The 23,392-nt window shown below is 35.9% G+C and overlaps 1 protein-coding gene across 1 annotated transcript in view; it reads left to right on the top strand.

Annotated features, from left to right (window-relative positions):
* The window catches only part of COL24A1 (collagen type XXIV alpha 1 chain), a 374,970-nt gene that overhangs the window by 283,073 nt on the left and 68,505 nt on the right, over positions 1-23,392 (top strand). Inside the window, exons 43-46 of the mRNA XM_077771041.1 lie at positions 6,398-6,451; positions 15,646-15,699; positions 15,809-15,862; positions 22,794-22,847. Coding sequence (XP_077627167.1) covers positions 6,398-6,451; positions 15,646-15,699; positions 15,809-15,862; positions 22,794-22,847 — 216 coding nt within the window. The remainder of the gene's footprint in view (positions 1-6,397; positions 6,452-15,645; positions 15,700-15,808; positions 15,863-22,793; positions 22,848-23,392) is intronic.

Below are 23,392 nucleotides of genomic sequence, written 5' to 3'. Positions count from 1 at the left end.
ATACATATTAAAATAAATAAATGCAATTTTATTAGGTTAATTTATATCTTAAAAATTAAAATGTTCACAGATTAAAGAATAAACAATAGAATTTCCATTGAAGAATTTTAAAGTAGGTAGCTATTTGATGCTTTTAAAAAGATCATTCAACAGTGTCTCCCAAAACAGCTCCCATCCTGACACACCCAGCAGGTGGCCTTGCCCAGGCCTGCTGTTATCCAAAGTAGCTTTTGTCCCAGCACACCAAAGGAGTAGTTTTGGCCTGGACTAGCACCCCTCCAGAGTGGCTCCTGACAGGGACATGGGGCAAGGCCCACCCATCAATATGCCTACAACAGTCTTGGCATGACCTCACAGCCAACAATATCAGGGGCTGTCCCACTCACCAGCACAGCAGCCACAGCCAGGCCTCTCAGCCAGCCATGTCAGGGGTCAGCCCTGCTCACCAGTGTGTCCATGGCAGTTGTGACCAGTCATTGAAGCCAATGGGCCAGGAGCCAGCCCCACTCACAAGCATGCCAGCAGGGCACTCCTGGAGCACCTGGTTCTGGTGACCAGGGGGAAGTGTGCTTCTCAGGCCCAAAAGACATATTCTACATGAGCCTACTCCATCAAAACTGTGAGGCATAGCTGATCTACCTAATACATGGAAACACACAGTGAGTCAGGCCTAACAAGGAAACAGGACGATGTTTCAAGTAAAACAAGACAATACCTCAGAAAGGAACAAAAGGAAACAGAGATAAGCAATTTGCCTGATAAAGAATTCAAATAATGGTCATAAAGATGTTCATGGAACTCATAAGAAGAGTAGCTGAACAATGAGAACTTCAACAAAGAGATAGAAAATATAAAGAACTAATCATAACTTAAGAATTCAATAATTGAGATGAAAAAATATACACGAGAGGGAACAATGACAGATGAAAGGATACAGATAGGTCAGCAATCTAGAAGACAAGGTGGTGGAAGTCATCCAAACTGAATAGTAAAAAGAAAAAAAGTTAAGAAAAAAAGGATAGTTTAAGGAACCTAGTGGGCAATAAATATCAACAGAAGTCTTATAAAATAGACTTTAAAGCCAAGAGTGTAACAAGACAAAAAGAAGAAATAATAAATGAAAACTTCCCTAACCTGAGGAAAGAAACAAACATCCAGCTGCTGGATGCACAGAGAGCTCCAAATAAGATGAACCCAAGAGGTCCACACCAAAAGAAATTAAGTTGTCAGAAATTAAAGGTAAAGAGAGAATCTTAAAAACAGCAAGAGTAAAGCAACCGGTAACTTACAAGGTAACATCCATAAGATCATCAGCTGATTTTTCAGAAATTTTGTAGGCCAGAAAGTAGTGTCTTGACATACTCAAAGTGCTGAAAGAAAAAGCCTACAACCAAAAATACACTTCCTGGAAAGATTGTCATTCAGAATTAAGGAGATAGTTTCCCAGACAAATGAAAGTTAAAAGAATTTATCACCACTAAACTGGACTTACAAGAAAGGTTAAAGAGACTTCTTAAAGTGGAAAAGAAAACACCATAAATAGAGGTATAAAAAATATTGTGAAAGAAAAAGGCTCATTGGTAAAAGCAAACATATAGTAAAGAGAATGAATCAACTACTTATAAAGCTGGTATGAAGGTTAAAGAACAAAAATAGTAAAAGCAACTGTATCTACAATAATTAGCTAAGGGGTACACAAAATAAAAAGATGAAAATTATGGCACCAAATACATAAATGGGGGGGGGATAAAAATGTAGGGCTTTTAGAATGTGTTTGAACTTAAGTGACTATCAACTTAAAATAGACTGCTATGTACACAGGGTGTTATATATGAAACTCATAGAAACCTCAAATCAAAACCTATAATAGATTCACAAAAAAATGAAGTGAAAGGAATCCAAATGTGACACAAAAGAAAATCATCAAATCACAAAGGAAGAGAGCAAGAGCAGAACAAAGAAGAACTATATATACAACCAGAAAACCGTTAACAAAATGGCACTAAGTACATACCTACCAATTGTTACTTTAAATATAAATGGATTAGATGCTCCAATCAAAATGCATAGGGTGACTGAATGGATAAGGAAAATAAGACTCATCTAGGGGTGCCTGGTGGCTCAGTCAGTTAAGAGTCCGACTTCAGCTCAGGTCATGATCTCACTGATCATGAGTTTGAGCCCTACGTTGGGCTCTGTGCTGACAGCTCAAAGCCTGAAGCCTGCTTCAGATTCTGTATGTGTGTCTCTCTCTGCCTCCCCCCCACTTTCTCCCTCTCTCAAAAATAAAATGTTAAAAATATTTTTAAAAAATAATAAGATCCATCTGTATGCTGCCTACAAGAGATTCACTTCAGACCTAAAGACACACACAGACTGAAAGTGAAAGGATGGAAAAAAATATTCCATTAAAGTGGAAATGAAAAAAAAATGGGAGTGTCATACTCATATCAGATAAAATAGACTTTAAAATAAACACTGTAACAAGACAAAAGGATGGGCATTACATGATGATAAAGGGATCAATTCAACAGGAGGATATAACAATTATAAGTATCTATGAACCCAACTTAAAACACCTAAATTTATAAAGCAGATATTAACAGCCATAAGGAAGAAATTGATGGTAATACAATAATAATAGGACACTATAACACTCCGCTTACATCTATAGATGGATTATCTAGACAGAAAGTCGATAAAGAAATAGTAGCCTTAAACAACATATTAGACCAGAGGGACCTAATCGGTATTTACAGAACATTCCATTCAAAAAAAAAGAATATGTATTCTTCTCAAGTGCACACAGAACATTATCTAGGATTTATCTAGGATAAATCACATATTAGACCACAAACATGTTTAATAAATTTAAGAATATTGAAATCATACCAAGCATCTTTTGTGATCACAATGACATGAAACTAGAAATAAATACAAAGAAAAATATGGGGAAAAACACGAACACATGGAAGCTAAGCAACAGCTACTAACCAAACAGGGGATCAATTAAGAAACTAAAGAGGAAATTAAAAAAAACACTTGAAGACAAATGAAAATAAAAACACAGCATCCCCAAATCTACAAACAGGCAAGTTGCCAATAAATTGGACCACCTAGAAAAAAACAAATAAATTCCTAAATGTTTATAATCTTCCAAATCTGAATCAGGAAGAAATAGAAATCTGAACAGACTGATTACTGGTATTGAAAATGAATCAGTAATTTAAGAAACAAAAACAAAAACAAAGAAACCTCCCAATAAAACAAACTCAGGGACCAGTTGGCTTCACAGATGAATTCTACCAAACATTAAAGAAGTGTTAACACTTATCCTTCTCAAATTTATTCAAGAAAATTTAGAGGAAGGAATGCTTTCAAGTTCATTCTATGAGGCTAGCATTATCCTGATACCAAAATTAGAAAAGACAGTACAAAAAAAGAAAATTACAGGCCAATATCCCTGAAAAAACATAGATGCAAAATTTCTCAACAAAATATTAGCAAACAAAATTCAGCAATACACTAAAAGAATCATATTCCACAATAAAGTGAGATTTATTCCAGGGATGCAAGGATGGTTCAGTATTTGCAAATCAATTAACTTGATACACCACATTAACAAAATGAAGGATAAAAATCATGATCTTCTCAATAATGTGGAAAAAGCATTTGACAAAATTCAATGTGCACTTATGGTAAAAACTCTCAATAAATACCTCAACATAAGAACAAACATATATGACAAACCCATAACTAACATACTCAATGGTGGGAAACTGAAAGCTTTTCCTCCAAGATCAGGAACAACAGAAAGATGCCCACTCTCACCACTTTTATTCAACATAGTACTGGAAATGTCATCCATAGCAATCAGAGAAGAAAAAGAAAGGAAAGATATCCATAATGGTAAGATAGAAGTAAAACGTCAACATTTGTAGATGACATTATAATATAAATAGAAAAGAAAGACTTTACCAAAAAAACTATTACAACTACTAAATTAATTGAGTAAAGTCTCAGGATACAAAATTAATATGCAGAAATCTGCATTTCTATACAATAAAAACAATCAGAAAGAGAAATTAAGAAACAATCCTATTTAAAATTGAATCAAAAATAATAAAATATCTAGGAATAAATTTAACCAAGGAAGCAGAAGACCTGTATTCTGAAAACTGTAAGACATTAATGAAAGAACTGAAGATGACAAAAATAAATAGAAAGATACACTGTGTTTGTGAATTGGAAGAATAATATTGTTAAGGTGCCTATACTCTCCAAAGCAGTCTCTATATTCAGTACAGTTCCTATCAAAATGCCAATAGTGTTTTTCTCAGTACTAGAACAAATGATCTGAAATTTGTATAGAACAACAAAAGACCGTGAATAGCCAAGTCACTCTTGAGAAAGAAGAACAAAGCTGCAGGCATTACGCTGCTTGATTTCAAACTGCACTACAAAGCTATGATTATCAAAACAGTTTGGTACTGGAACAAAAATATATACATAGGTCGATGGAACAGAATAGAGAGCCCAGAAATAAACACACAATTAATATGTGTGTTTTTAATTATTATGATCGATTAATATACAATGGAGAAAAGATAATCTTTTCAATAAATGATGTTGGGAAAACTGGATAGCTACATGTGAAAGAATGAAACTGAACCACTTTTTTCCATTACATGCAAGAATAAGCTCAAAGTGAATTAAAGACTTAAATGTAAGACCTGAAATATTAGAACTCCCAAAAGAAAACAGGTATAAACTCTTGCACATCAGTCTTAGCAATATTTTTTGGTATGTGTCTCCTCAGTCAAAGGCAATAAAAGCAAAAATAAACAATTGGGACATCAAACTAAAAAGTTTTTTACAGTAAAGGAAATCATCAACAAAACAAAAAAGCAATCTTTTATATGGGAGAAGATATTTGCAAATGTTATATCCAGTAAGGGATTAATATCCAAAATATATAAAGAACTCCTACAACTCAACACCAATAAAACAATCTGATTTTTAAAATGGGCAGGGGACCTGAATAGGCATTTTTCCAAAGAATACATATAGAAGACCAATACACATATGAAAATATGCTTAATATCACTAATCAGGGAAATGCAAATCAAAATGGCAGTGAGATTTCACCTCATACCTGTCAGAATGAATGGTATCAAAAAAGAATAAGAAATAACAAATATTGGTGAAAGGAACCATCATGCACTGTTGATGGAATGTATATTGGTGCAGCCACTATGTAAACCAGTATGAAGATTACTCAAAAAATTAAAAATAGAAATACCACATGATCCAGCTATTTGACATCTGGGTATTTATCTGAAAAGAAAAAACGAAAAACATGATATGAAAAGATACACATACCTATATGTTCATTGCAGCATTATTTACAGTAGCCATGATATGGAAACAACCTAAGTGTTCACTGATAGACAAATGGATAAAAAAGATGTATATGTATGTATATACATACACATACACAAAATGCAATATTATTCAGCCATAAAAAAGAGTGAAATCTTATCATTTGTGACAACACAAATGAATGTAGAGGGCATTATATTATATGAAATAAGTTAAAGAGAGAAAGATAAATTGTGTGTGATTTTACTTCTATATGGAGTCCTAAAAACAAAACAACAAAGCAGAAACAGACTCATCAAATACACAGAACAAACTGGTGATTGCCAGAGGAGAGGGTGTAAGGGGGTGGGTGAAATAGGTAAAGGGGATTAAGAGTTATAGACTTTCAGTTATAAAATATGTAAGTCATGGGATGTAAAGTACAGCATAGTGAATATAGTCAATAGTATCATAATAACTACATATAGTGACAGATGGTGACCAGACTTATTCTGTGATCATGTCATAATGTGTATAAATGTTGAACCAGTATGTTGTATGCCTGAAACTATTACAACATTGTATGCTGACTGTACTTCAAAATATAAAAATAAATACATAAAAAGATTATTAAATATAATCTTCTAATTAATGGAATTAAGTACATGGCTGAAGGATCCGGATTAAATCTTTTTCTATCATTTTATCATTAAGTAAAAATGCAAGTTAATTTGACATCACATGTCACATACTTTATCCATCTGAAAATTCATCTTGTTTAAGTGGACTTCATTTCTTCAGTATTTTTCCTAGCAGGATCATTATGAGATTCTCTTTAAATAATTCAATGTTTATGATGTTCTTAGTGTTATTGACATTCAATCTTTTGAAATTGTTTAGTGGAACTAAACAAATAATTATACATTTGGTTTCACAATTTTGGAAAAAAAATATTCCACACTAACTGTATTATCTGCATTCACAAATACTTAGATCCAGCTGTGAAACTGATTGTTTTTGCATGTGGTTTCTGTAGGGTCTTGTGGGGGAACAAGGAGAGAGAGGAGAGCCTGGAGCAGAGGGCTATAAGGTAATTACAGCAAGTTTCACCCCTTGCTTCTAAATTGAATCAGTGTTCTCTGTGGTTTCGCTCAGTTTCAAATGAAAATAAATATCATTGAGTTATTAGTAATATCTTACAGTTTTGATCTGAGAAGAAGCCTAGCTCTTTGTACTTTCTGTTTCTTTTTTCTGGACTCATCTTCACCTCCTCCCATTGTTGCTTTTTTTCTCATCATCAGATCTCAGCCGAAATGTTACTTTGGGAGACGTTCTCTTTCTATCCATCACTTTCGATCTTATTAGATTTCCTTCATGACATTTAATGCCATCTATATTATCTTATCACTCTTTTATATATATTTGGGGTTTTTTGTTGTTGTTTATTGTCTTGTCTTTCCTACCAAAAAGTAAGATCCATGAAAATAAGACTCTTATCTGGCTTTTCATCATTACATCCCCAATTTCTAGAATATAATGTTCCTGATGTATAGTAGGAGTTCAATAGAGTTGCCAAATAGGTGTATGAATGTCATTATGTTCTCAAGCCTTCTGTCAGTTTTGTCCTCTTCCATTCTTAGAAGGATTTTATGAGACCAACTTTATCAGCCAAAATTATATTAGATTACGTGTAGAATATTCTGTGTCATTTTTATTAGCATATTTATGTTTAGGAAGTTCTGTATTCCAGTCTTATCTCTCTTCCCTCCCTGTTTATAGTGTCATTTGTTAAACAAAATAGTCATCTGCTAACTCTCTCCCAACAGTTGCTGTCATTCCTTTTCTCACAACATTCTCTGCCTACTCACAGTATTATCTAATCTTTATTTACATAAATCCTATCTTTCCTTTATAATTTAGTTCAGACTCCCTTTTTCCAAGCTCACCCTAACAGCAATCTTTCTGTATTTCACAGTCCTATAACATTTATTATTTCTAGAAGTCATTTGTATCTGTAAGTGTTTCTTAATCCAAGGAATCCAGTGAATTTACTTGAAATTAAGTTCTTTTTGGGTTGAGAGGACAACCCACTGCCTCCAGAATAATTTGAAAAGCATCTTAAACTTCCTTAGCTTTTTTTTTTCTTGAAAAACAGCATGACTCTTTTTTTTATCTCATTCCAATAGGCTTTTTTTCATTTTTTTCATTTATTAATTTTTTTTTAAATTTACACCCAAGTTAGTTAACATATAGTGCAATAATGATTTCAGGAGTAGAATCCAGTGATTCATTACCTACATATAACACCCAGTGCTCATCCCAGCAGGTGTCCTCCTTAATGCCCCTTGCCCAATCTTTCTCTGACTGGCTAATTTCACTTAGCATAATACGTTCTAGTTCTGTCCACATTGTTGCAAATGGCAAGATTTCATTCTTTTTGATTGCTGAGTAATATTCCATCGTTTAAATATACCACATTTTCTTTATCCATTCATCAGCCGATGGATATTTAGACTCTTTCCATACTTTGGCTATTGTTGATAATGTTGATAGTGCTGCTATAAACACTGGTATGCGTGTGCCCCTTCAAAACAGCCCTCCTGTGTCCTTTGGATAAATTCCTAGTAGTTCGATTGCTGGGTCGCAGGGTAGTACTATTTTTAACTTTTTGAGGAACCTCTGAACTGTTTTCCAGAGCAGCTGCACCAGTTTGTATTCCCACCAACAGTGCAAGAGGGTTCCCATTTCTCCACATCCTCGCCAGCATCTGTTGTTTTCTGAGTTGTTAATTTCAGCCACTCTGCCTGGTGTAAGGTGGTTTTGATTTGTATTTCCCTGATGATGAGTGATGGTGAGCATCTTTTCGTATGTCTGTTGGCCATCTGGATGTCTTCTTTGGAAAAGTGTCTATTCATTTACTCTTCCCATTTCTTCCCTGGATTATTTGTTTTTTAAGTGTTGAGTTTGGTAAGTTCTTTATAAAGTTTGGATACTAACCCTTTATCTGATATATCATTTGCAAATATCTTTTCCCATTCCATTGGTTGCCTTTTAGTTTTGTTGGTGGTTTCCTTTGCAGTGCAGAAACTTTTTATCTTGATGACGTCCCTATAGTCTATTGCTGCTTTTGTTTCCCTTGCCTCTGGAGATGTGTTAAGTAAGAAGTTGCTGGGGCTGAGGTCAAAGAGGTTGTTGCCTGCTTTCTCCTCTAGGATTTTGATGGCTTACTGTTTTACGTTTAGGTCTTTCACTCATTTTGAGTTTATTTTTGTGTATGGTGTAAGAAAGTTGTCCAGGATTATTCTTCTACATGCCATTGTCCAGTTTTCCCAATTCCATTTGCTCAAGACACTGTCCTTTTTCCATCAGATAGTCTTTCCTGCTTTGTCATAGATTTGCCATATGTTTGTGGGTCCATTTCTGGGCTCTCTATTCTGTTCCATTGATCTATGTGTCTGTCTTTGTGCCAGTACCATACTGTCTTGATGATTACAGTTTTGTAATACAGCTTGAAGTCCGGAATTGTGATGCCTCCAGTGTTGGTTTTCTTTTTTAGGATTGCTTTGGCTATTTTGGGTCTTTTATAGTTCCATACAAAGTTTAGGACTGTTTATTCTAGCTCTGCGAAGAATGCTGGTGTTATTTTGATAGGGATTGCACTGAATATTGTAGATTGCCTTGGGTAATATTGACATTTTAACAATATTTGTTCTTCCAATCCATGAGCATGGGCTATTTTTCCATTTCTTTGTATCTTCAGTTTCTTTCATAAGCTTTCTATAGTTTTCAATGTATAGACTTTTCAATCTGTGGTTAGGTTTATTCCTACAAATTTTATGGTTTGGGTGCAATTGTAAATGAGATCAATTCCTTGACTTTCTGCTCCTTTATTATTGATGTACAGAGATGCAGCCAATTTCTGTACATTAATTTTATATCCTGCAACTTTGCTGAATTCATGGATCAGTTCTAGAAGTTTTGGGGTGGATTCTTTTAGGTTTTCCACAATCAGTATCATGTCATCTATGAAAAATGACAATTTTATTTCCTCCTTGCCAATTTGGATGCCTTTTATTTATTTGTGTTGTCTGATTGCTAAGGCTAGGACTTCTAACACTGTGTCAGAAAACAGTGGTGAGAATGGACTTCCTTGTTGTGTTCCTGACCTTAGGGGGAAATCTCTCAGTTTTTCCCCATTGAGGATGATGTTAATGGTGGGTCTTTCATATATGACTTTTATGATCTTGAAGTATGATCCTTCTATCTCCACTTTCTTGAGAGCTTTTATCAAGAAAGGATGCTGTATGTTGTCAAATGATTTCTCTAAATCTATTGAGAGGATCATGTGGTTCTTATTCTTTCTTTTATTAATGTGATGTATCACATTGATTGATTTGTGGATATTGAACCATCCCTGCATCCCAGGAATAAATCCCAATTGATTGTGGTGAATAATTCTATTAATGTATTGTTGGATCCAGTTGGCTAATATCTTTATTGAGAATTTTTGCATCCAGTGTTCATGAGGGAAATTGGTCTGTAGTTCCCCTTTTTATTAGGGTCCTTCACTTTGGAATCTAGGTAATACTGGCCTCATAGAATGAGTTTGGAAGTTTTCCTTCCATTTCTATTTTTTTGGAACATCTTCAAAAGAATAGGTATTAACTCTTCTTTAAATATTTGGTAGAATTCCTCTGGAAAGCCATTCAGCCCTGGACTCTTGTTTTTTGGGAGATATTTGATTACTAATTTGATTTCTTTACTGGTTATAAGTCTGTTCAAGNACTTTCTTGAGAGCTTTTATCAAGAAAGGATGCTGTATGTTGTCAAATGATTTCTCTAAATCTATTGAGAGGATCATGTGGTTCTTATTCTTTCTTTTATTAATGTGATGTATCACATTGATTGATTTGTGGATATTGAACCATCCCTGCATCCCAGGAATAAATCCCAATTGATTGTGGTGAATAATTCTATTAATGTATTGTTGGATCCAGTTGGCTAATATCTTTATTGAGAATTTTTGCATCCAGTGTTCATGAGGGAAATTGGTCTGTAGTTCCCCTTTTTATTAGGGTCCTTCACTTTGGAATCTAGGTAATACTGGCCTCATAGAATGAGTTTGGAAGTTTTCCTTCCATTTCTATTTTTTTGGAACATCTTCAAAAGAATAGGTATTAACTCTTCTTTAAATATTTGGTAGAATTCCTCTGGAAAGCCATTCAGCCCTGGACTCTTGTTTTTTGGGAGATATTTGATTACTAATTTGATTTCTTTACTGGTTATAAGTCTGTTCAAGTTTTCTATTTTTTTCCTGTTTCAGTTTTGGTAGTTTATATGTTTCTAGGAATTTATCTATGTCTTCCAAATTGCCCAATTTATTGGCATATAATTGCTCATAATATTCTCTTATTATTGTTTGTATTTCTGCAGTGTTGGTTGTGATCTCTCCCCTTTCATTTGTGGTTTTATTTATTTGGGTCCTTTCCTTTTTCTTTTTGATCAAACTGGCTAGGGCTTCATCAGTTTTGTTAATTGTTTCAGAGAATCAGCTCCTGGGGCAGAGTCTCACTGAGCAATGGCCAGCTTGCCCCAGAATACATTCATGAGGTCACGCAGCTGCAGAGGTTCAGAGATTACGGCAAATCACAACACACAGCTGAGCCAGGTTTCACCACACTCTGGCACCTTTGTCCCAACACCAGCAAACGTGGCTGCTCTCCAGAGTCCACTGGGACATTTGCCTGTGGGGAGGCCGTATGGCCTCTACCAAATGCACTCCAAGCAGGGGAACCACTTCTCCCCTTGTGGCCCACAGACACCCCCCACCCCCCAACCTCACTGCCTGACCCTGGGGATTTACTCAATACCAGAGCACTACCAGATATTGAGCTCTGGAATTTCCAACTCTGTGCACCACTGTTCATAGAATCCTAATGGTGTCATAACCCTCTCCTTTCTCCCCATCAGTGGTTTTGAGGAACAGATTTCTTGTTCAGTCCCTTGTCAGTGTTTCCACTCTTTCTCTCCAGCTGCTTTTGCAGGATTTCCAGAGAATGATCCGATGTGCTGCACTCCCCCACTGTTCCTTTCTTTGTCCTCTGTCCTCTCTCCACAAAAACAGCTTCCTATCCCCTGTAGCTTCTTCTCCCCCAGTTCCCCACTCTGCACGCACTGTGTACCTGCCGAGTTCTGTGCTCAAGTTGTACAGATTGTTGTGTTAATCCTCAGATCAATTTCCTAGGTGTGCCAAATGGTTTGGTGCTGACCTAGCTGCATTTCAGGGAAGAGACAAGCTGAGAACTTCTATGCTCCTCCACCATCTTGGAAAACCACTTCCTTAGCCTTTTCTGTGCATAAATTCACACATTCTCAGGAAAATCTTGTTCTTGCAATAGCTTCATTTGGCCTCTACCAACTACAAAATATTTGGTTGGTAAACTAGCAAATCTACTGACAAATAAAAAGGTAAATATTCTTTTGGAGGAAGAAAAGAATCTCTTCATCTGGCAAACAGAAGAAACACCCTGCCTGTCTTATTCTGAATAGTCACACCTTATTCAGAAATCCTTCATCAGAGAACTTCTTCCTAGGCTCACTGTGGAATCTATTCCTCCTCCCTCATTCCACACCTACTCCTGATGAAGTTTTCATTGTCGATATTTCATGAATTAGTTTGATCCATATCATCCTTTCTGTCTTATTCTATCCTATGTCCTTTTAGATGTCATTTTATCATTTGTTGATAGTTTTATTCTAAACAAGTCATCTTGAGCCAGGCAACCACAATAATTTTATTGCTGAGGCATCTGAAAGTCATGAAATATCCACACTTATCCCCTGCCAGTTTTTCCCAAGCACAAGTTTGATTCATACAGGGGAACTATGCTTTATTTAGAATTAAAGTATTCTGATGTAGCCTCAGGTGAGATTTTCAATCATTTTAAAGTGTATATGCTATCATTGCACTGTAGTAAACTAATGATTAGCGTTATTGTCAACCCTTCTTTTAATTGTACTAACATACACAAAATATAAAATTTACCACTTTAAAGTGTACAATTAAGAGATATTTAGTACATTCCCAATATTGTACAACCATCACATGCTGCATAGTTCCAGAACATTTACATTACCCCAAAGAGGAAGCCTCATAGCCATTAAACAGTCAGTCTGTATTTCTCCCAGCTTTTGACAACCATTACTTTGCTTTCTGACTGTATTGATTTATCTTTTCTGGATAGTTCATATAAATGGAATTGCACAATATATAGCTTCTTGCGTCTGGCTTCATTTCACTTAATATAATGTATTATATTATAATTGATGTTGTAGAATGTTTTAGTACTTCATTCCTTTCTGTGACTGAATAATCACCCACCTTTTTAAAAACATTTTTATATTTACAAATATTCTTACAATTGTAGTGAATTCACAATTATCCGTTGGTATAAAAAAATTGAATGGATAATGCAGATTTTGCTTCCATTTTGCTATGAACAATTAGAAATTTTTAAAAATGTTTTTCACTATCATTTGTTCTTTTTTCCTCTTGAAGAATCTGAGAATTACAAAAGTCATGTGTCTTATTCATTGTCATCAATAAATACTCATTAGGCATCATTATATATAACAGATCTTGAGAAAGATAGAGAACATAGTGGGAATAAGAATGTTATACTGTCAAGATCTGCTTTTTAAAACTATGAGCAGAAATATACAGATTCCCAAGATTAGATCATTTCACTTTGGTTTGGCAAAGTCCATAGAGTCTTTGCACACAATAAAACAACAATAAATCCTCAGTTGGCCATCACTGCTTAGCATCAGACATACATTTCCAAATTGCTGTTGGATATCATCATAGACACCTTCAATCAGTATGTCCTATACCAGTTTCATCATCACCCCCAAATTTGATCATTTCTTTCTGTGTCTTAAATTCAGTAAATGCTACTATCAGACATTAAGGTGTTCAAGCCAATAAATGAATAGTCCTTCTCTCTCTCTTTCTGTCTGTCTCTGTATCTCTCTCTGTCTCTCTCTATTGCTCTCTTCATGTGTCTGTTGCTCTCTCTATTTCTCTCCTTCTGTTTCTTTCTGTCTCTTTATCTCTCTTGTTCTTTCCCTCCTCTCTCCTTTCTCTCTCTTCTCATCTCTCAAATTCAATTGGCCACTTTTGTTGACCTTAGATAGCTCTGGAATCTGGCCATTTTGCCCTACTTTAGTTTAGATTTCATCATTTGTGTCTGAATTATTGTAATAGCTTCCTAACTAGATTCCCTATCCCCAGTCATAGCCCTCTTGAGAGGGCTATCCATTCTCCACTTAACATGTTCTGTCAGATGAATCTCCATTTATTTCCCCATGCTATCCACTCTGCCAGAATGTCTTCTTTTTACTTTACTGCCTGAAACACTCATCCTTCAAACTTCAGCTTATCATCACTTCCCTTATAAAATCCTTGGCCATCTAACTACCTTTAACCATTTAGCCCATCTCACTACTAATATCATCAGGCAAAGTCACTTCCCATAACCTTGTCTACATAACTTTATAATAATATTTACTACAACATATTTAATTTTTACCAGTGCAGAAATGGTCTTTCTCAATTTTTATTGGAATAGAAAGAACCAGAGGAATTATAGTGAACCTGCTAAAAAACAAGTTTGTCTTTAGTGAGATTTGTATCCAGACTTCACAAAACCAAGAGAAGCAGTTGGCTATTCGGTGGTCATTCTAAAAAGGTCTTTATAAAACTACAGACAAAATGGTAGCAATGTCACAATTGGCCATCATGGCCTTGAGTTTTATAGTTTGCTCACCTGTTCACCCTCACTACATTCTGTAACTCCATCCTTTCACCAGTCACTTCTCTCCTGAATTCTGCTTTATAAATGACTTACAATAGTCCTATTTATTTATGCCACACTTCCTCTTGACTGATCTGATTCTGTTATTATTGACACTCCTCATGTTTTCTGGTAAGGCCATGTGTGGTAATGATATTCTCTTTAGTTATGGCTATGTTCTATAGAAAGCTTTCCAAACAGTCTTTGTCTCTTGGCAATGTTCACTCTCTTAAACAGAATTCCTTTTTTTTTTTTTTTTAATCAAGAGGTTGAATCTTCAAACCACAAACTTTTGCCTGAAAGAATGCAAACAAAGAGGACTTCAAATGATCTTTCTGTGAGATAAATATCATTAGCCTATATAGGCAATCCTTACTTCTCCTATTCCAGAAAAAGGAGATGATGAGCCTACTGTCTTTCCTGTGACATTCTTTCTGTAATACACAGAGTAGAAAGAAAGAAATATGAAGTGAAAAGGACAGTAAGGAAGGCGATAAAAGACTGCATGCAGAATTCTTCATAATCTGACATACCCTTGGGTTGTTGCTAGTTTCTATTTACACACTTGAAAAGGGAAATGCGGTAGGTCAGCATTCCTTCTTAGGAGGAATAGGGTGGTGACAGACTGCTAAATATCAAAGTCACTTGGTGTGTCTTGGCATTAGTGACTCCCAATTTTCAAGTCAATAAATCTATCCAAGTGGTACGAACTTTGTAAAAATGGAGACCATACTACACTTCTACAGTGGGAACAGGTTGAAAAAGGAAATCTATTCTCAAACTTTTTATTCCTTTGGTTACTTACTGTATTTGTTTCCTGACCAGAATTACTGTAAAATGGGTGGTTTAAAACAACAGAAATTTATTCTCTCCCAGATACCAGAAACCTGAAATGGTGGTGTTAACAGACCTTGCTCCCTCTGCAGGCTCTGGAAGAGAAGTCTTCCTTTCTTCTAGCTTCTGGTGGCTGACAGTGCTTCTTGGGGCCACATAGTTCCCATTTCTACCCGTATCTTCACATGGCCCTCTCCTTCGTTGTTTGTGTCTATCTCCTCTAAGGGTGCTTGTCATAGGCCATTCAGAATAATCTCGTTTTAAGATCATCAACTTGATGATATCTGCAAAGACCCTTTTTCTAAAAAAGATCATATTCACAGTCTGTGGGGATTAGGGCATAGAGATCTTTAGGTGTATCACCATTCAACCTACTATGTTGACCTATGTGCAAAGCAAAACAAAACATTACAGCCCTCATTTGTCATAATATCCAGTGGCTGTTATGTTCTGGAATATCTCTGAGAAAGAATCATAATTTTTGATATTTAAATTAAATTTTGTAACATTTTGCTACCATTTGAAGTGATACTACCCTATTCTCTAAGTTGCACGTATCTATTTACTCTGAAAATATAACCTTTTGTATTTCTAGGGTCACATGGGTTTACCAGGACCAAGAGGCGCTACGGGACAACAAGGGCCCCCTGTATGTTTTGCAAACATTCTTTGTGATTCTGGCATTGAAAACAATTAATGTTAATATATCTTATTTGGTCTCTGTTTATATGTGGTTTCTGTTTGGTTTCCTATTAAAGGGTGAACCAGGTGACCAGGGTGAGCAAGGACTAAAAGGAGAGAGAGGATCTGAAGTAAGTTGAAATTATTTAAGACATTTTGAAACTTATTGTTGGTTTGAGAGGGCAGGGACACGGGAGCTGCTGTTTATCATAATTCAAATGATCATTCCTGCTTCCTGAGCAAGAATCGCTGTAGGCCTCTAATCAGAGTATTTGTCAGTAATTGTGCTAAGACTATTGATTAATTCATGTGTTTGACTGCCATCCACATTTCCCTTTACCAGCAGCCTTCTGGTAAAAATTGCCTAAGGTTGTCCCAAACTACTTGTCTTTCCTTGGGATTTCAAGCAGAAATACCAATAGGCCTTAAAACCAGCACTGCAAAGTGAAAACCTATCAGTCAAACCTATTTAGTCGTTGTAGCAGGGTAGAAGGAGAAAGAGTTTGACTATGTGAAATGTACTCACAATTGGTATAAAATATTTTTTAAATTTTTTAAATGTTTTGTTTATTTCTGAGAGAGAAACAGCGTGAGCAGGAGAGGGTCAGAGAGAGAGGAATACACATAATCTGAAACAGGCTCCAGGCTCTGAGCTAGCTGTCAGCACAGAGCCTGATGTGGGGCTCGAACCCACGAACCATGAGATCAGGACCTGAGCCGAAGTCGGACACTTAACCGACTGAGCCACCCAGGCGCCCCTAAAATATTTTTTTTTCCATAAGACAAATCAGTTCTCTGTTATCAAACAAACTAAAAATGTATTAGCTTGTTGAATGTAGCCATCTCTTTCCCTGTGCACTCATGGATGTTGCCTCAACCTTACTGAAGGTTGTTCCCTTATAACTCGCTTTGTAATTTGTACCATCAGTTTACTGCTATCCTGCTTTTCATGGCATTTTGATTTCACATACTATAGATTTTAAATTGAATTCTTAAGAAAATTTAGTGTATTTTCTCCTAATTTGTTCAGCAGTCTTCACCCATACTTTGTGCATCCTACTTACAGGAGTAATAAAATTGTTGAATCTGATATTACATAGGTGTTTACTCACCTGAAGCTGTTTTTGAATAACCTTGACGTCTACCTAATAACTCCTTGGCAGGTTCCTTAATAAATAAAAAATAATAAATAAAAAATAATATCCTATCTAAGGCAAGCCTTAACAAGACAAAACACACAGAGAGAAGATAAATGTCTCTCTCATTCACTTAGAATTTGTTTTTAAGTTTGTTTGTTTATTTATTTATTTATTTATTGTGAGTAAGAGAGAATGCATGTGAACACAAGCACAAGTAGGGGAGGGGCAGAGAGAGAAGAGAGAATCCCAAGCAGACTCTGAGCTGTCAGCATGGAGTCAGATGCAGGGCTTGAACTCACAAACCATGAGATTATGACTTGAGCTGAAACCAAGAGTTGGACATTATTTAACCATCTGATCCACCCAGGCACCTCCTTACTTAGAATTTTAATACCCAAATTGGAAACAGTAGTGGAAACAGCGAGGAACCTAGAACACTGTTACTGCCTTCTCGTGACTTGCATTAGGTGCCTAAAGATGCAAATGCTCCCCCAAGGTTTGACCCCAAAATTTATCATCTCTTAGAATTAGTACTTTCATATTCTCAGTATTGTCTTTTTCTTTTTTGACATACCTCAGGAAGAAGAAATGTTTTGGTATTTATTAGTATCTGTTAAAATTATGCCAATGAAAATCAAATATTCTTCCTAAACAACTATATATCCAGCCTATGCGGTCAACCTTCCCTGGATATCAGACCCAAAAGATTCTGAGAAACCATGGTTTTAATTCTGTATAATTCGCGGTGCGTAGGTGGCTTAGTCGGTTAAGCGTCCGGCTTTCGCTTAGGTCATTATCTCGCAGTTCGTGGGTTCGAGCCCCGCGTCGGCTCTGTGCTGACTGCCAGCTCAGAGCCAAGATCCTGTTTCAGAGTCTGTGATTCCCTCTCTCTCTGACCCTCCCCTGCTCACGCTGTCTCTTTCTCTCTCTCCTAGAAATAAATAAAACATTAAAAAAATTTTTTTTTTAAATTCTGTATAATTCAAGGGAATTAGTTCTTTCCTGCTTTGGGCAATGCTGACACACAGTTTGAGGTTACATCAAAAACCTCTTAGTGGTGTCTGGGTGGCTCAGTCGGTTAAGCACCTGACTTCAGCTCAGGTCAAGATCCCAGGTTCGTGAGTTCAAGCCTTGCATCTGGCTCTGTGCTGAAGGCTCAGGGCCTGGACCCTGCTTCAGATTCTGTGTCTCCCTCTCTCTATGCCCCTCCCCTTCTCACACTGTCTCTCTCTCTCTGTCTCTCTCTCTCTCTGTCTCGTTCGCTCTCCTCTCAAAAAGAAATAAATGTTTAAAAAAAAAAAAAGCCTCAGAATTTATGGAGCACCTGTATAGCTCAATCAGTTAAGTGACCTTATGTTGGCTCAGGTCATGATGTCTCAATAGGTGGGTTCAAGCCCTGTGTTGGAGTCTGCTTCAGATTCTGTGTCTCCCTCTCTCTGCTCTTCCCCTGCTTGTGCTCTCTCTTTCTCTCTCCAAATAAACAAACATTTTAAAAAAGAATTTAAAATAGTAATAATTGCTACAAGAATAATCACTGACCATGTATTATTCACTAGGGACACCTTCATTGGCCAGGTGGATCCTCTCCAATGGCTGTCATCTTGTTTTTGCAAAGCTTTAAATTTGTTTTTTAGATTTCAAAATGGCCCTTTAAAATCATCTGGACCACCCTCTCATTTTTCAGATGAAAAATTTTAAGTCTCAGACAGATTGAGTTACCTAAGATCACAGAATTAGTTAACAGAACCAACACTAGAAACTTTATTTCCTAATTCCCAATATATACAAAAGCCTGCTATTATTTTGAAATCTTTTGTAAATTAAGTAAAATATGAACTTAACCATCTAACTTATTCATTGGGTTCTCATGCATGAGATGGTAGAGAAAAAGAACAAGTCAAAGCCAATTGCAGAGCCACTACATTTTCAAAAAGACTTTTGTAATTTAAATGTAGTGAACTGTCCTATAATGGCTTTCAAAGACTAAGACTCCAGCCAAAATCTTACTTTTCTTCCAAAACAAAATTCCAGATTTTAGTGAATTGAAAGATCTTAGTTAAAGAAAAAACAAAAGAAGAGAAAGAGTATAATTATTGCCTAACTCTAAATCTATGTTTGTATTGTAAAGCCATCCTCTCTAACAAAGTTAGAAGTAGCTAAGTATTCAGGTAACTGTCCTTCAACTTCATTTAAATAAAAACAAATGGGTGTGGACTATGATAACACATTTTTAAAATGTCCATTATCAAAACAATTAGACTACCTTCTCTATGAACTGACATAATTCCGGTGAATGGAAAGCTGTTTTAAATGGATCTGATTTCAAATGGGCCATCCTGTTTTTCAGAACTAGCCAGACAAAAGAGAAAGCACAATTTTATGCTCACTCTAAAGACTACAAATAAAAAGCATTTGCCTTTCCTATCATAGACAGGAAAGTCTATTTACTGACTTATGAGGTACTTAATATTGAAATAAAATAACATGAGTAAGTTAAGTTTGAAAGTAGCATTAGAATACTTCCTGCTTTACTATAGTGGAATTCTGGGTATTAACTGAAGACTGACTTTTTTTTCCTTCTTATGATAGCAACTCAATCACACACCAACACCTTATATGACAACATATTATCTTTGTCTTTGACCCATATCTATAATTTCTTAATGAAATAAGAGACCACATCTCCATATGATTAGTGTTTAGTAATACCTGGCTCATTCACAATGTAGTTATAAGCCAAAATTTCCTTTTTGAGATTTTTTTAAATGTACAGTTTTTTCAGGGTATCAGTTTTCTACACTTTATTGATCTTTATATATTGAAAATCTCCACTGTAAGACTGGTTTTTCTAGCTGGCCTGCTTCCTTTTAGTATGATGACAATAAAGGTAATAAGGAAATCTTTCCTGATTTGAACATTTCAAAACAGCAGAGACTATAGTTTTGTTATTTGTTAAATGCTTTTTTGTCTTCAATAAACAGATTTACCACAATTGTCCTATTACAAGTAGCAAAGTATACATCAAAAATAAGTTTTGTAGTCATACATTTTCTTTTGTGTTATTCTATTGAGAGCTGCTTCCTGATACCCATCCAAGCCTGAATAACATTCTAGTTTTCATGATAACAGGCACATACGTGTAGATTTCAGCACACAACATTTAGCTTTTCTGAAATAATCCCCAACATAATGGTCATCCCAAAATGTAATCAGTCTGTGATGTTATGTGAATCTCTTTGTTTTTATCTTGTTATTTAAGTGTTTGGAGTAAAGCCATTACTTACACACATAGTAGGTCTGACCCTTAAGCCATAAACTCAGGTATACTAAATAAATAACTTTTTTATATTCTTTATAATGGAACTTAACATCCATCCTGAGTGCCCTTCCTGACTGGTGGTAGGAACCTAATTGGTAGAACGTTCTAGTCAATTGACTGCCTTTAACTCCATCCGTGTAAATATGCTGCATTTGATTTAGAGTTTTCCTATTCATTCTCTTATCAAGTCTACAGTTACATTCTGGGTGGCAGTGGTGGGGAAGAGGAATGGAAGGCGGGTTTGGTCCTCAGTCCTCTCTTTAGACCTGTATACACTGAAATGCACATCATCCATTTAGGTCCTCACTTGCCATCATCCCACCTTGGCCCTTCCTGCAGAAGCCCTTTAATCCGTGCTGGCATGTACAGCCATTTTCTGTGTACAGAAAAGGTACAAAGTCTCCTTATACAGGCCCTTAAGTGCTATATGCTTCTGTTCTTGGCTGCATGGAAATACATTCTGCTAATCCCCATTCCATACTGTGTGCTTGGGGGACTCAGACTTTCTTAAGCCCACCAGCTAGACATTCCAATGTAGAAATTTGTACTCTACAGCAGACACTCAGTGCAGTTCATGTGGACTTCTAAATGAGGACTTTAGTCTCCCTCCCGTTGTCTCTGTGTCCAAATCCCCATGCTTTTCTGAGGGTATTATTGTTTCCCCCACCTCAGGACTTGAGGGCAGAGTGAGGTGTAAAGGGCCCTTCTCAGAGATTCCTGTCAGTGTCAAGCAATCTTGCTTCACTTCTGCTTTTCTTCTTACCTTTCTCCAACTTGAAGATATTTATATCCCCTCAAGTAAAAAAAAAAAAAAATTCTCTTATACTATTTCTTTTTGCCATAAATTGTGTGACTGGAAACCTTTGTCACCTTGGTTTTGATACTCAAATATAGAGTTTTAATATTTAAAACTCGGGCTTTTGGGGGTACCTGGGTGACTCAGTCAGTTGAGCATCCAACTTCAGCTCGAGTTTGTGAGTTCCAGCCTGCTGTCCTGCTTTGCCCTGACAGCACAGAGCCTGCTTCTGTTTCTCTCTCTCCCTCCCTCTCTCTCTGCCTCTCCCCTTCTCATGCTCTTTCTCTCTCAAAAATAAATAAATATTGGGAAAAAAAAATTTTTTAAATAAAAATCAGGTTTTGTTTTTAAAAATTTATTCTTCTCAAAATACTATATCCTTATAAAATTATTACCCCATGAGTTTCAGAAGACTATGTTAAAATCCATAAGCTAAGGAAAAGTCTATTTTGAAAATCTAAAATCTAGAACAGATCTATCGCTTTACATAAAAAGAACTATGAAGGAAGCAATGCTCTGGCCAACATATTTTAATATCATCACAGTTCATATACTATTTAATTCATGCAATTAGAGATAACTGAAATCATAATTTTTTCAATATTTAAAATCTTGTAGGTTTATATTACTTCCTTATTGTGTCCTAAAAGATATATTTTAGTTTAAAAACTGTATGTTCCAGAAATTCCATCTCCTTCAGCTTAACTCACATCACCTATTTTGTTTTCTGGTTTCCTTACCCTTAGAAAGACTTTACATTAGTGACTTTAAGTCAAGTCAAATAGTTCTCCAAGTTGGAGGTAAAACCTTGTTCCATATATCTCCCTATTATCAAATTCTACCTACGTTGGATTTTTATCTCTTACAGAAAATGCCCTTTTTTTCTATTACGACATATACTATTTCTTCTTAAAATATTGAGTCCATTTTCAGAAGATGTAATATGTTATGAAATTATTTACTTTGTTGTTGTCAAGTTGAACCTTTGGCACAATTTACTTTCAAATTTGAATAACTTAACATCCCATTTTGGTGGAATTATCCTGTTTGTGACAACTTTTGATGACTTCTGAGAAATGTATCTGGTAATGACAATATGCTTCTTTTTCTTATTTGCAAACTAGGTCACTCTTTTCCACATTTTTCTTTTTAAAATAATTTCAGGATATCATCAGAATAATGGCATGATTTGCAAAGGCAAAATTCCTAACTATCCTGGCAGATCAGTTACTGCTGAATCAATTATGATTTAAAACATCTCACACATGGAAAAACAAAGAGTTCCGTGGGAAATAAATATCTTTTCTTTGATTCACAAGTATGTTCTTGTCTATGCTTCCAGATAAGCACCTTTTAGGCTCTTGGTTCATGTCCCTTACTGCACCATGAGTGCCTTGAGATCAGTAACTTTGACCTTGCATTCCCAGCAGAGCACAGAGTGCCTGATACATAATACTCAATAGATGTTTACTGAATTAATAAAGCACTGTGCCACTTTCAAGAAGAAGACAAAGGCTCTGTCTGAAAATGTGGACATTTATTAAATAATATTTGTTCCCTTTTAGAGCCAGTATTTAGATTCTTAGACCCTAGAATTTGGAGCTAGATGGAAATGCATAGATTGTCTGGTCAAACTCTCATTTTTCAGATAAAGAAAATGACTCCCAGGGAAGTTGAATGGCAACCTCAATGACATAGCTAGTTAGTGGCAGTACTTGCTGTGGCATCCAGGTCTCCGGGTTCTTTTCTATACCTTCAGTTTAATTAAGTTTATTACAATTAATTACAACTATGCTTTACATTTTTAGGGTCCGAAGGGAAAAAAAGGAACTCCTGGCCCTTCTGGGAAACCTGGGATTCCTGTAAGTAACAGGCCCTTTTCATCTTTCTTGTTTTTCTAAATAGAATTGGCAACTTCAGCAAGCAGAAAGGTTTGGGGCCAATTATGACAAGTGTTGGATAAATCAGCTTGTCTTCAAAAAATAATTTAAGCTCAAGCTGGAACACAGAGGGAACAAAATATGACCATTAGTTCAAAACCAAGCTTGCTGTATAAATATAAGTCTGCAGTTGAAGGATGCTGTTTTCCGGTGTTATGGAGCTCTCTCTGTGGACTCGTTCGTGCTACTCTCTGATCATGAACCACTGAAAACAGGGAACTGAGAATATGACTAAATGATTGGTGACAAAGGTCAGAGATTTTCAAGCATGGAAAAAAAAGCCTGAGCTGGATTGCAATTGAAGGACTCAGCCTCTCAGTTCCCTGGCAAATAGAACAGAAAGTCTTAGAAAAAAATGTTTTAAATCATTTCATCACTGAACAATGATTAATTTTACCTTAGCCATCAGCTTCCTCTAGGCAGGCAAATATGTGTTGACTGGCTTATTAGCAAAGACTTAGTTCCTG

The sequence above is a fragment of the Crocuta crocuta genome, unplaced genomic scaffold (genome assembly GCF_008692635.1).
Source record: "Crocuta crocuta isolate KB4526 unplaced genomic scaffold, BGI_CrCroc_1.0 scaffold125, whole genome shotgun sequence".
NCBI lineage: Eukaryota > Metazoa > Chordata > Mammalia > Carnivora > Hyaenidae > Crocuta > Crocuta crocuta.
This window is presented reverse-complemented; position numbering and strand designations above follow the sequence as displayed.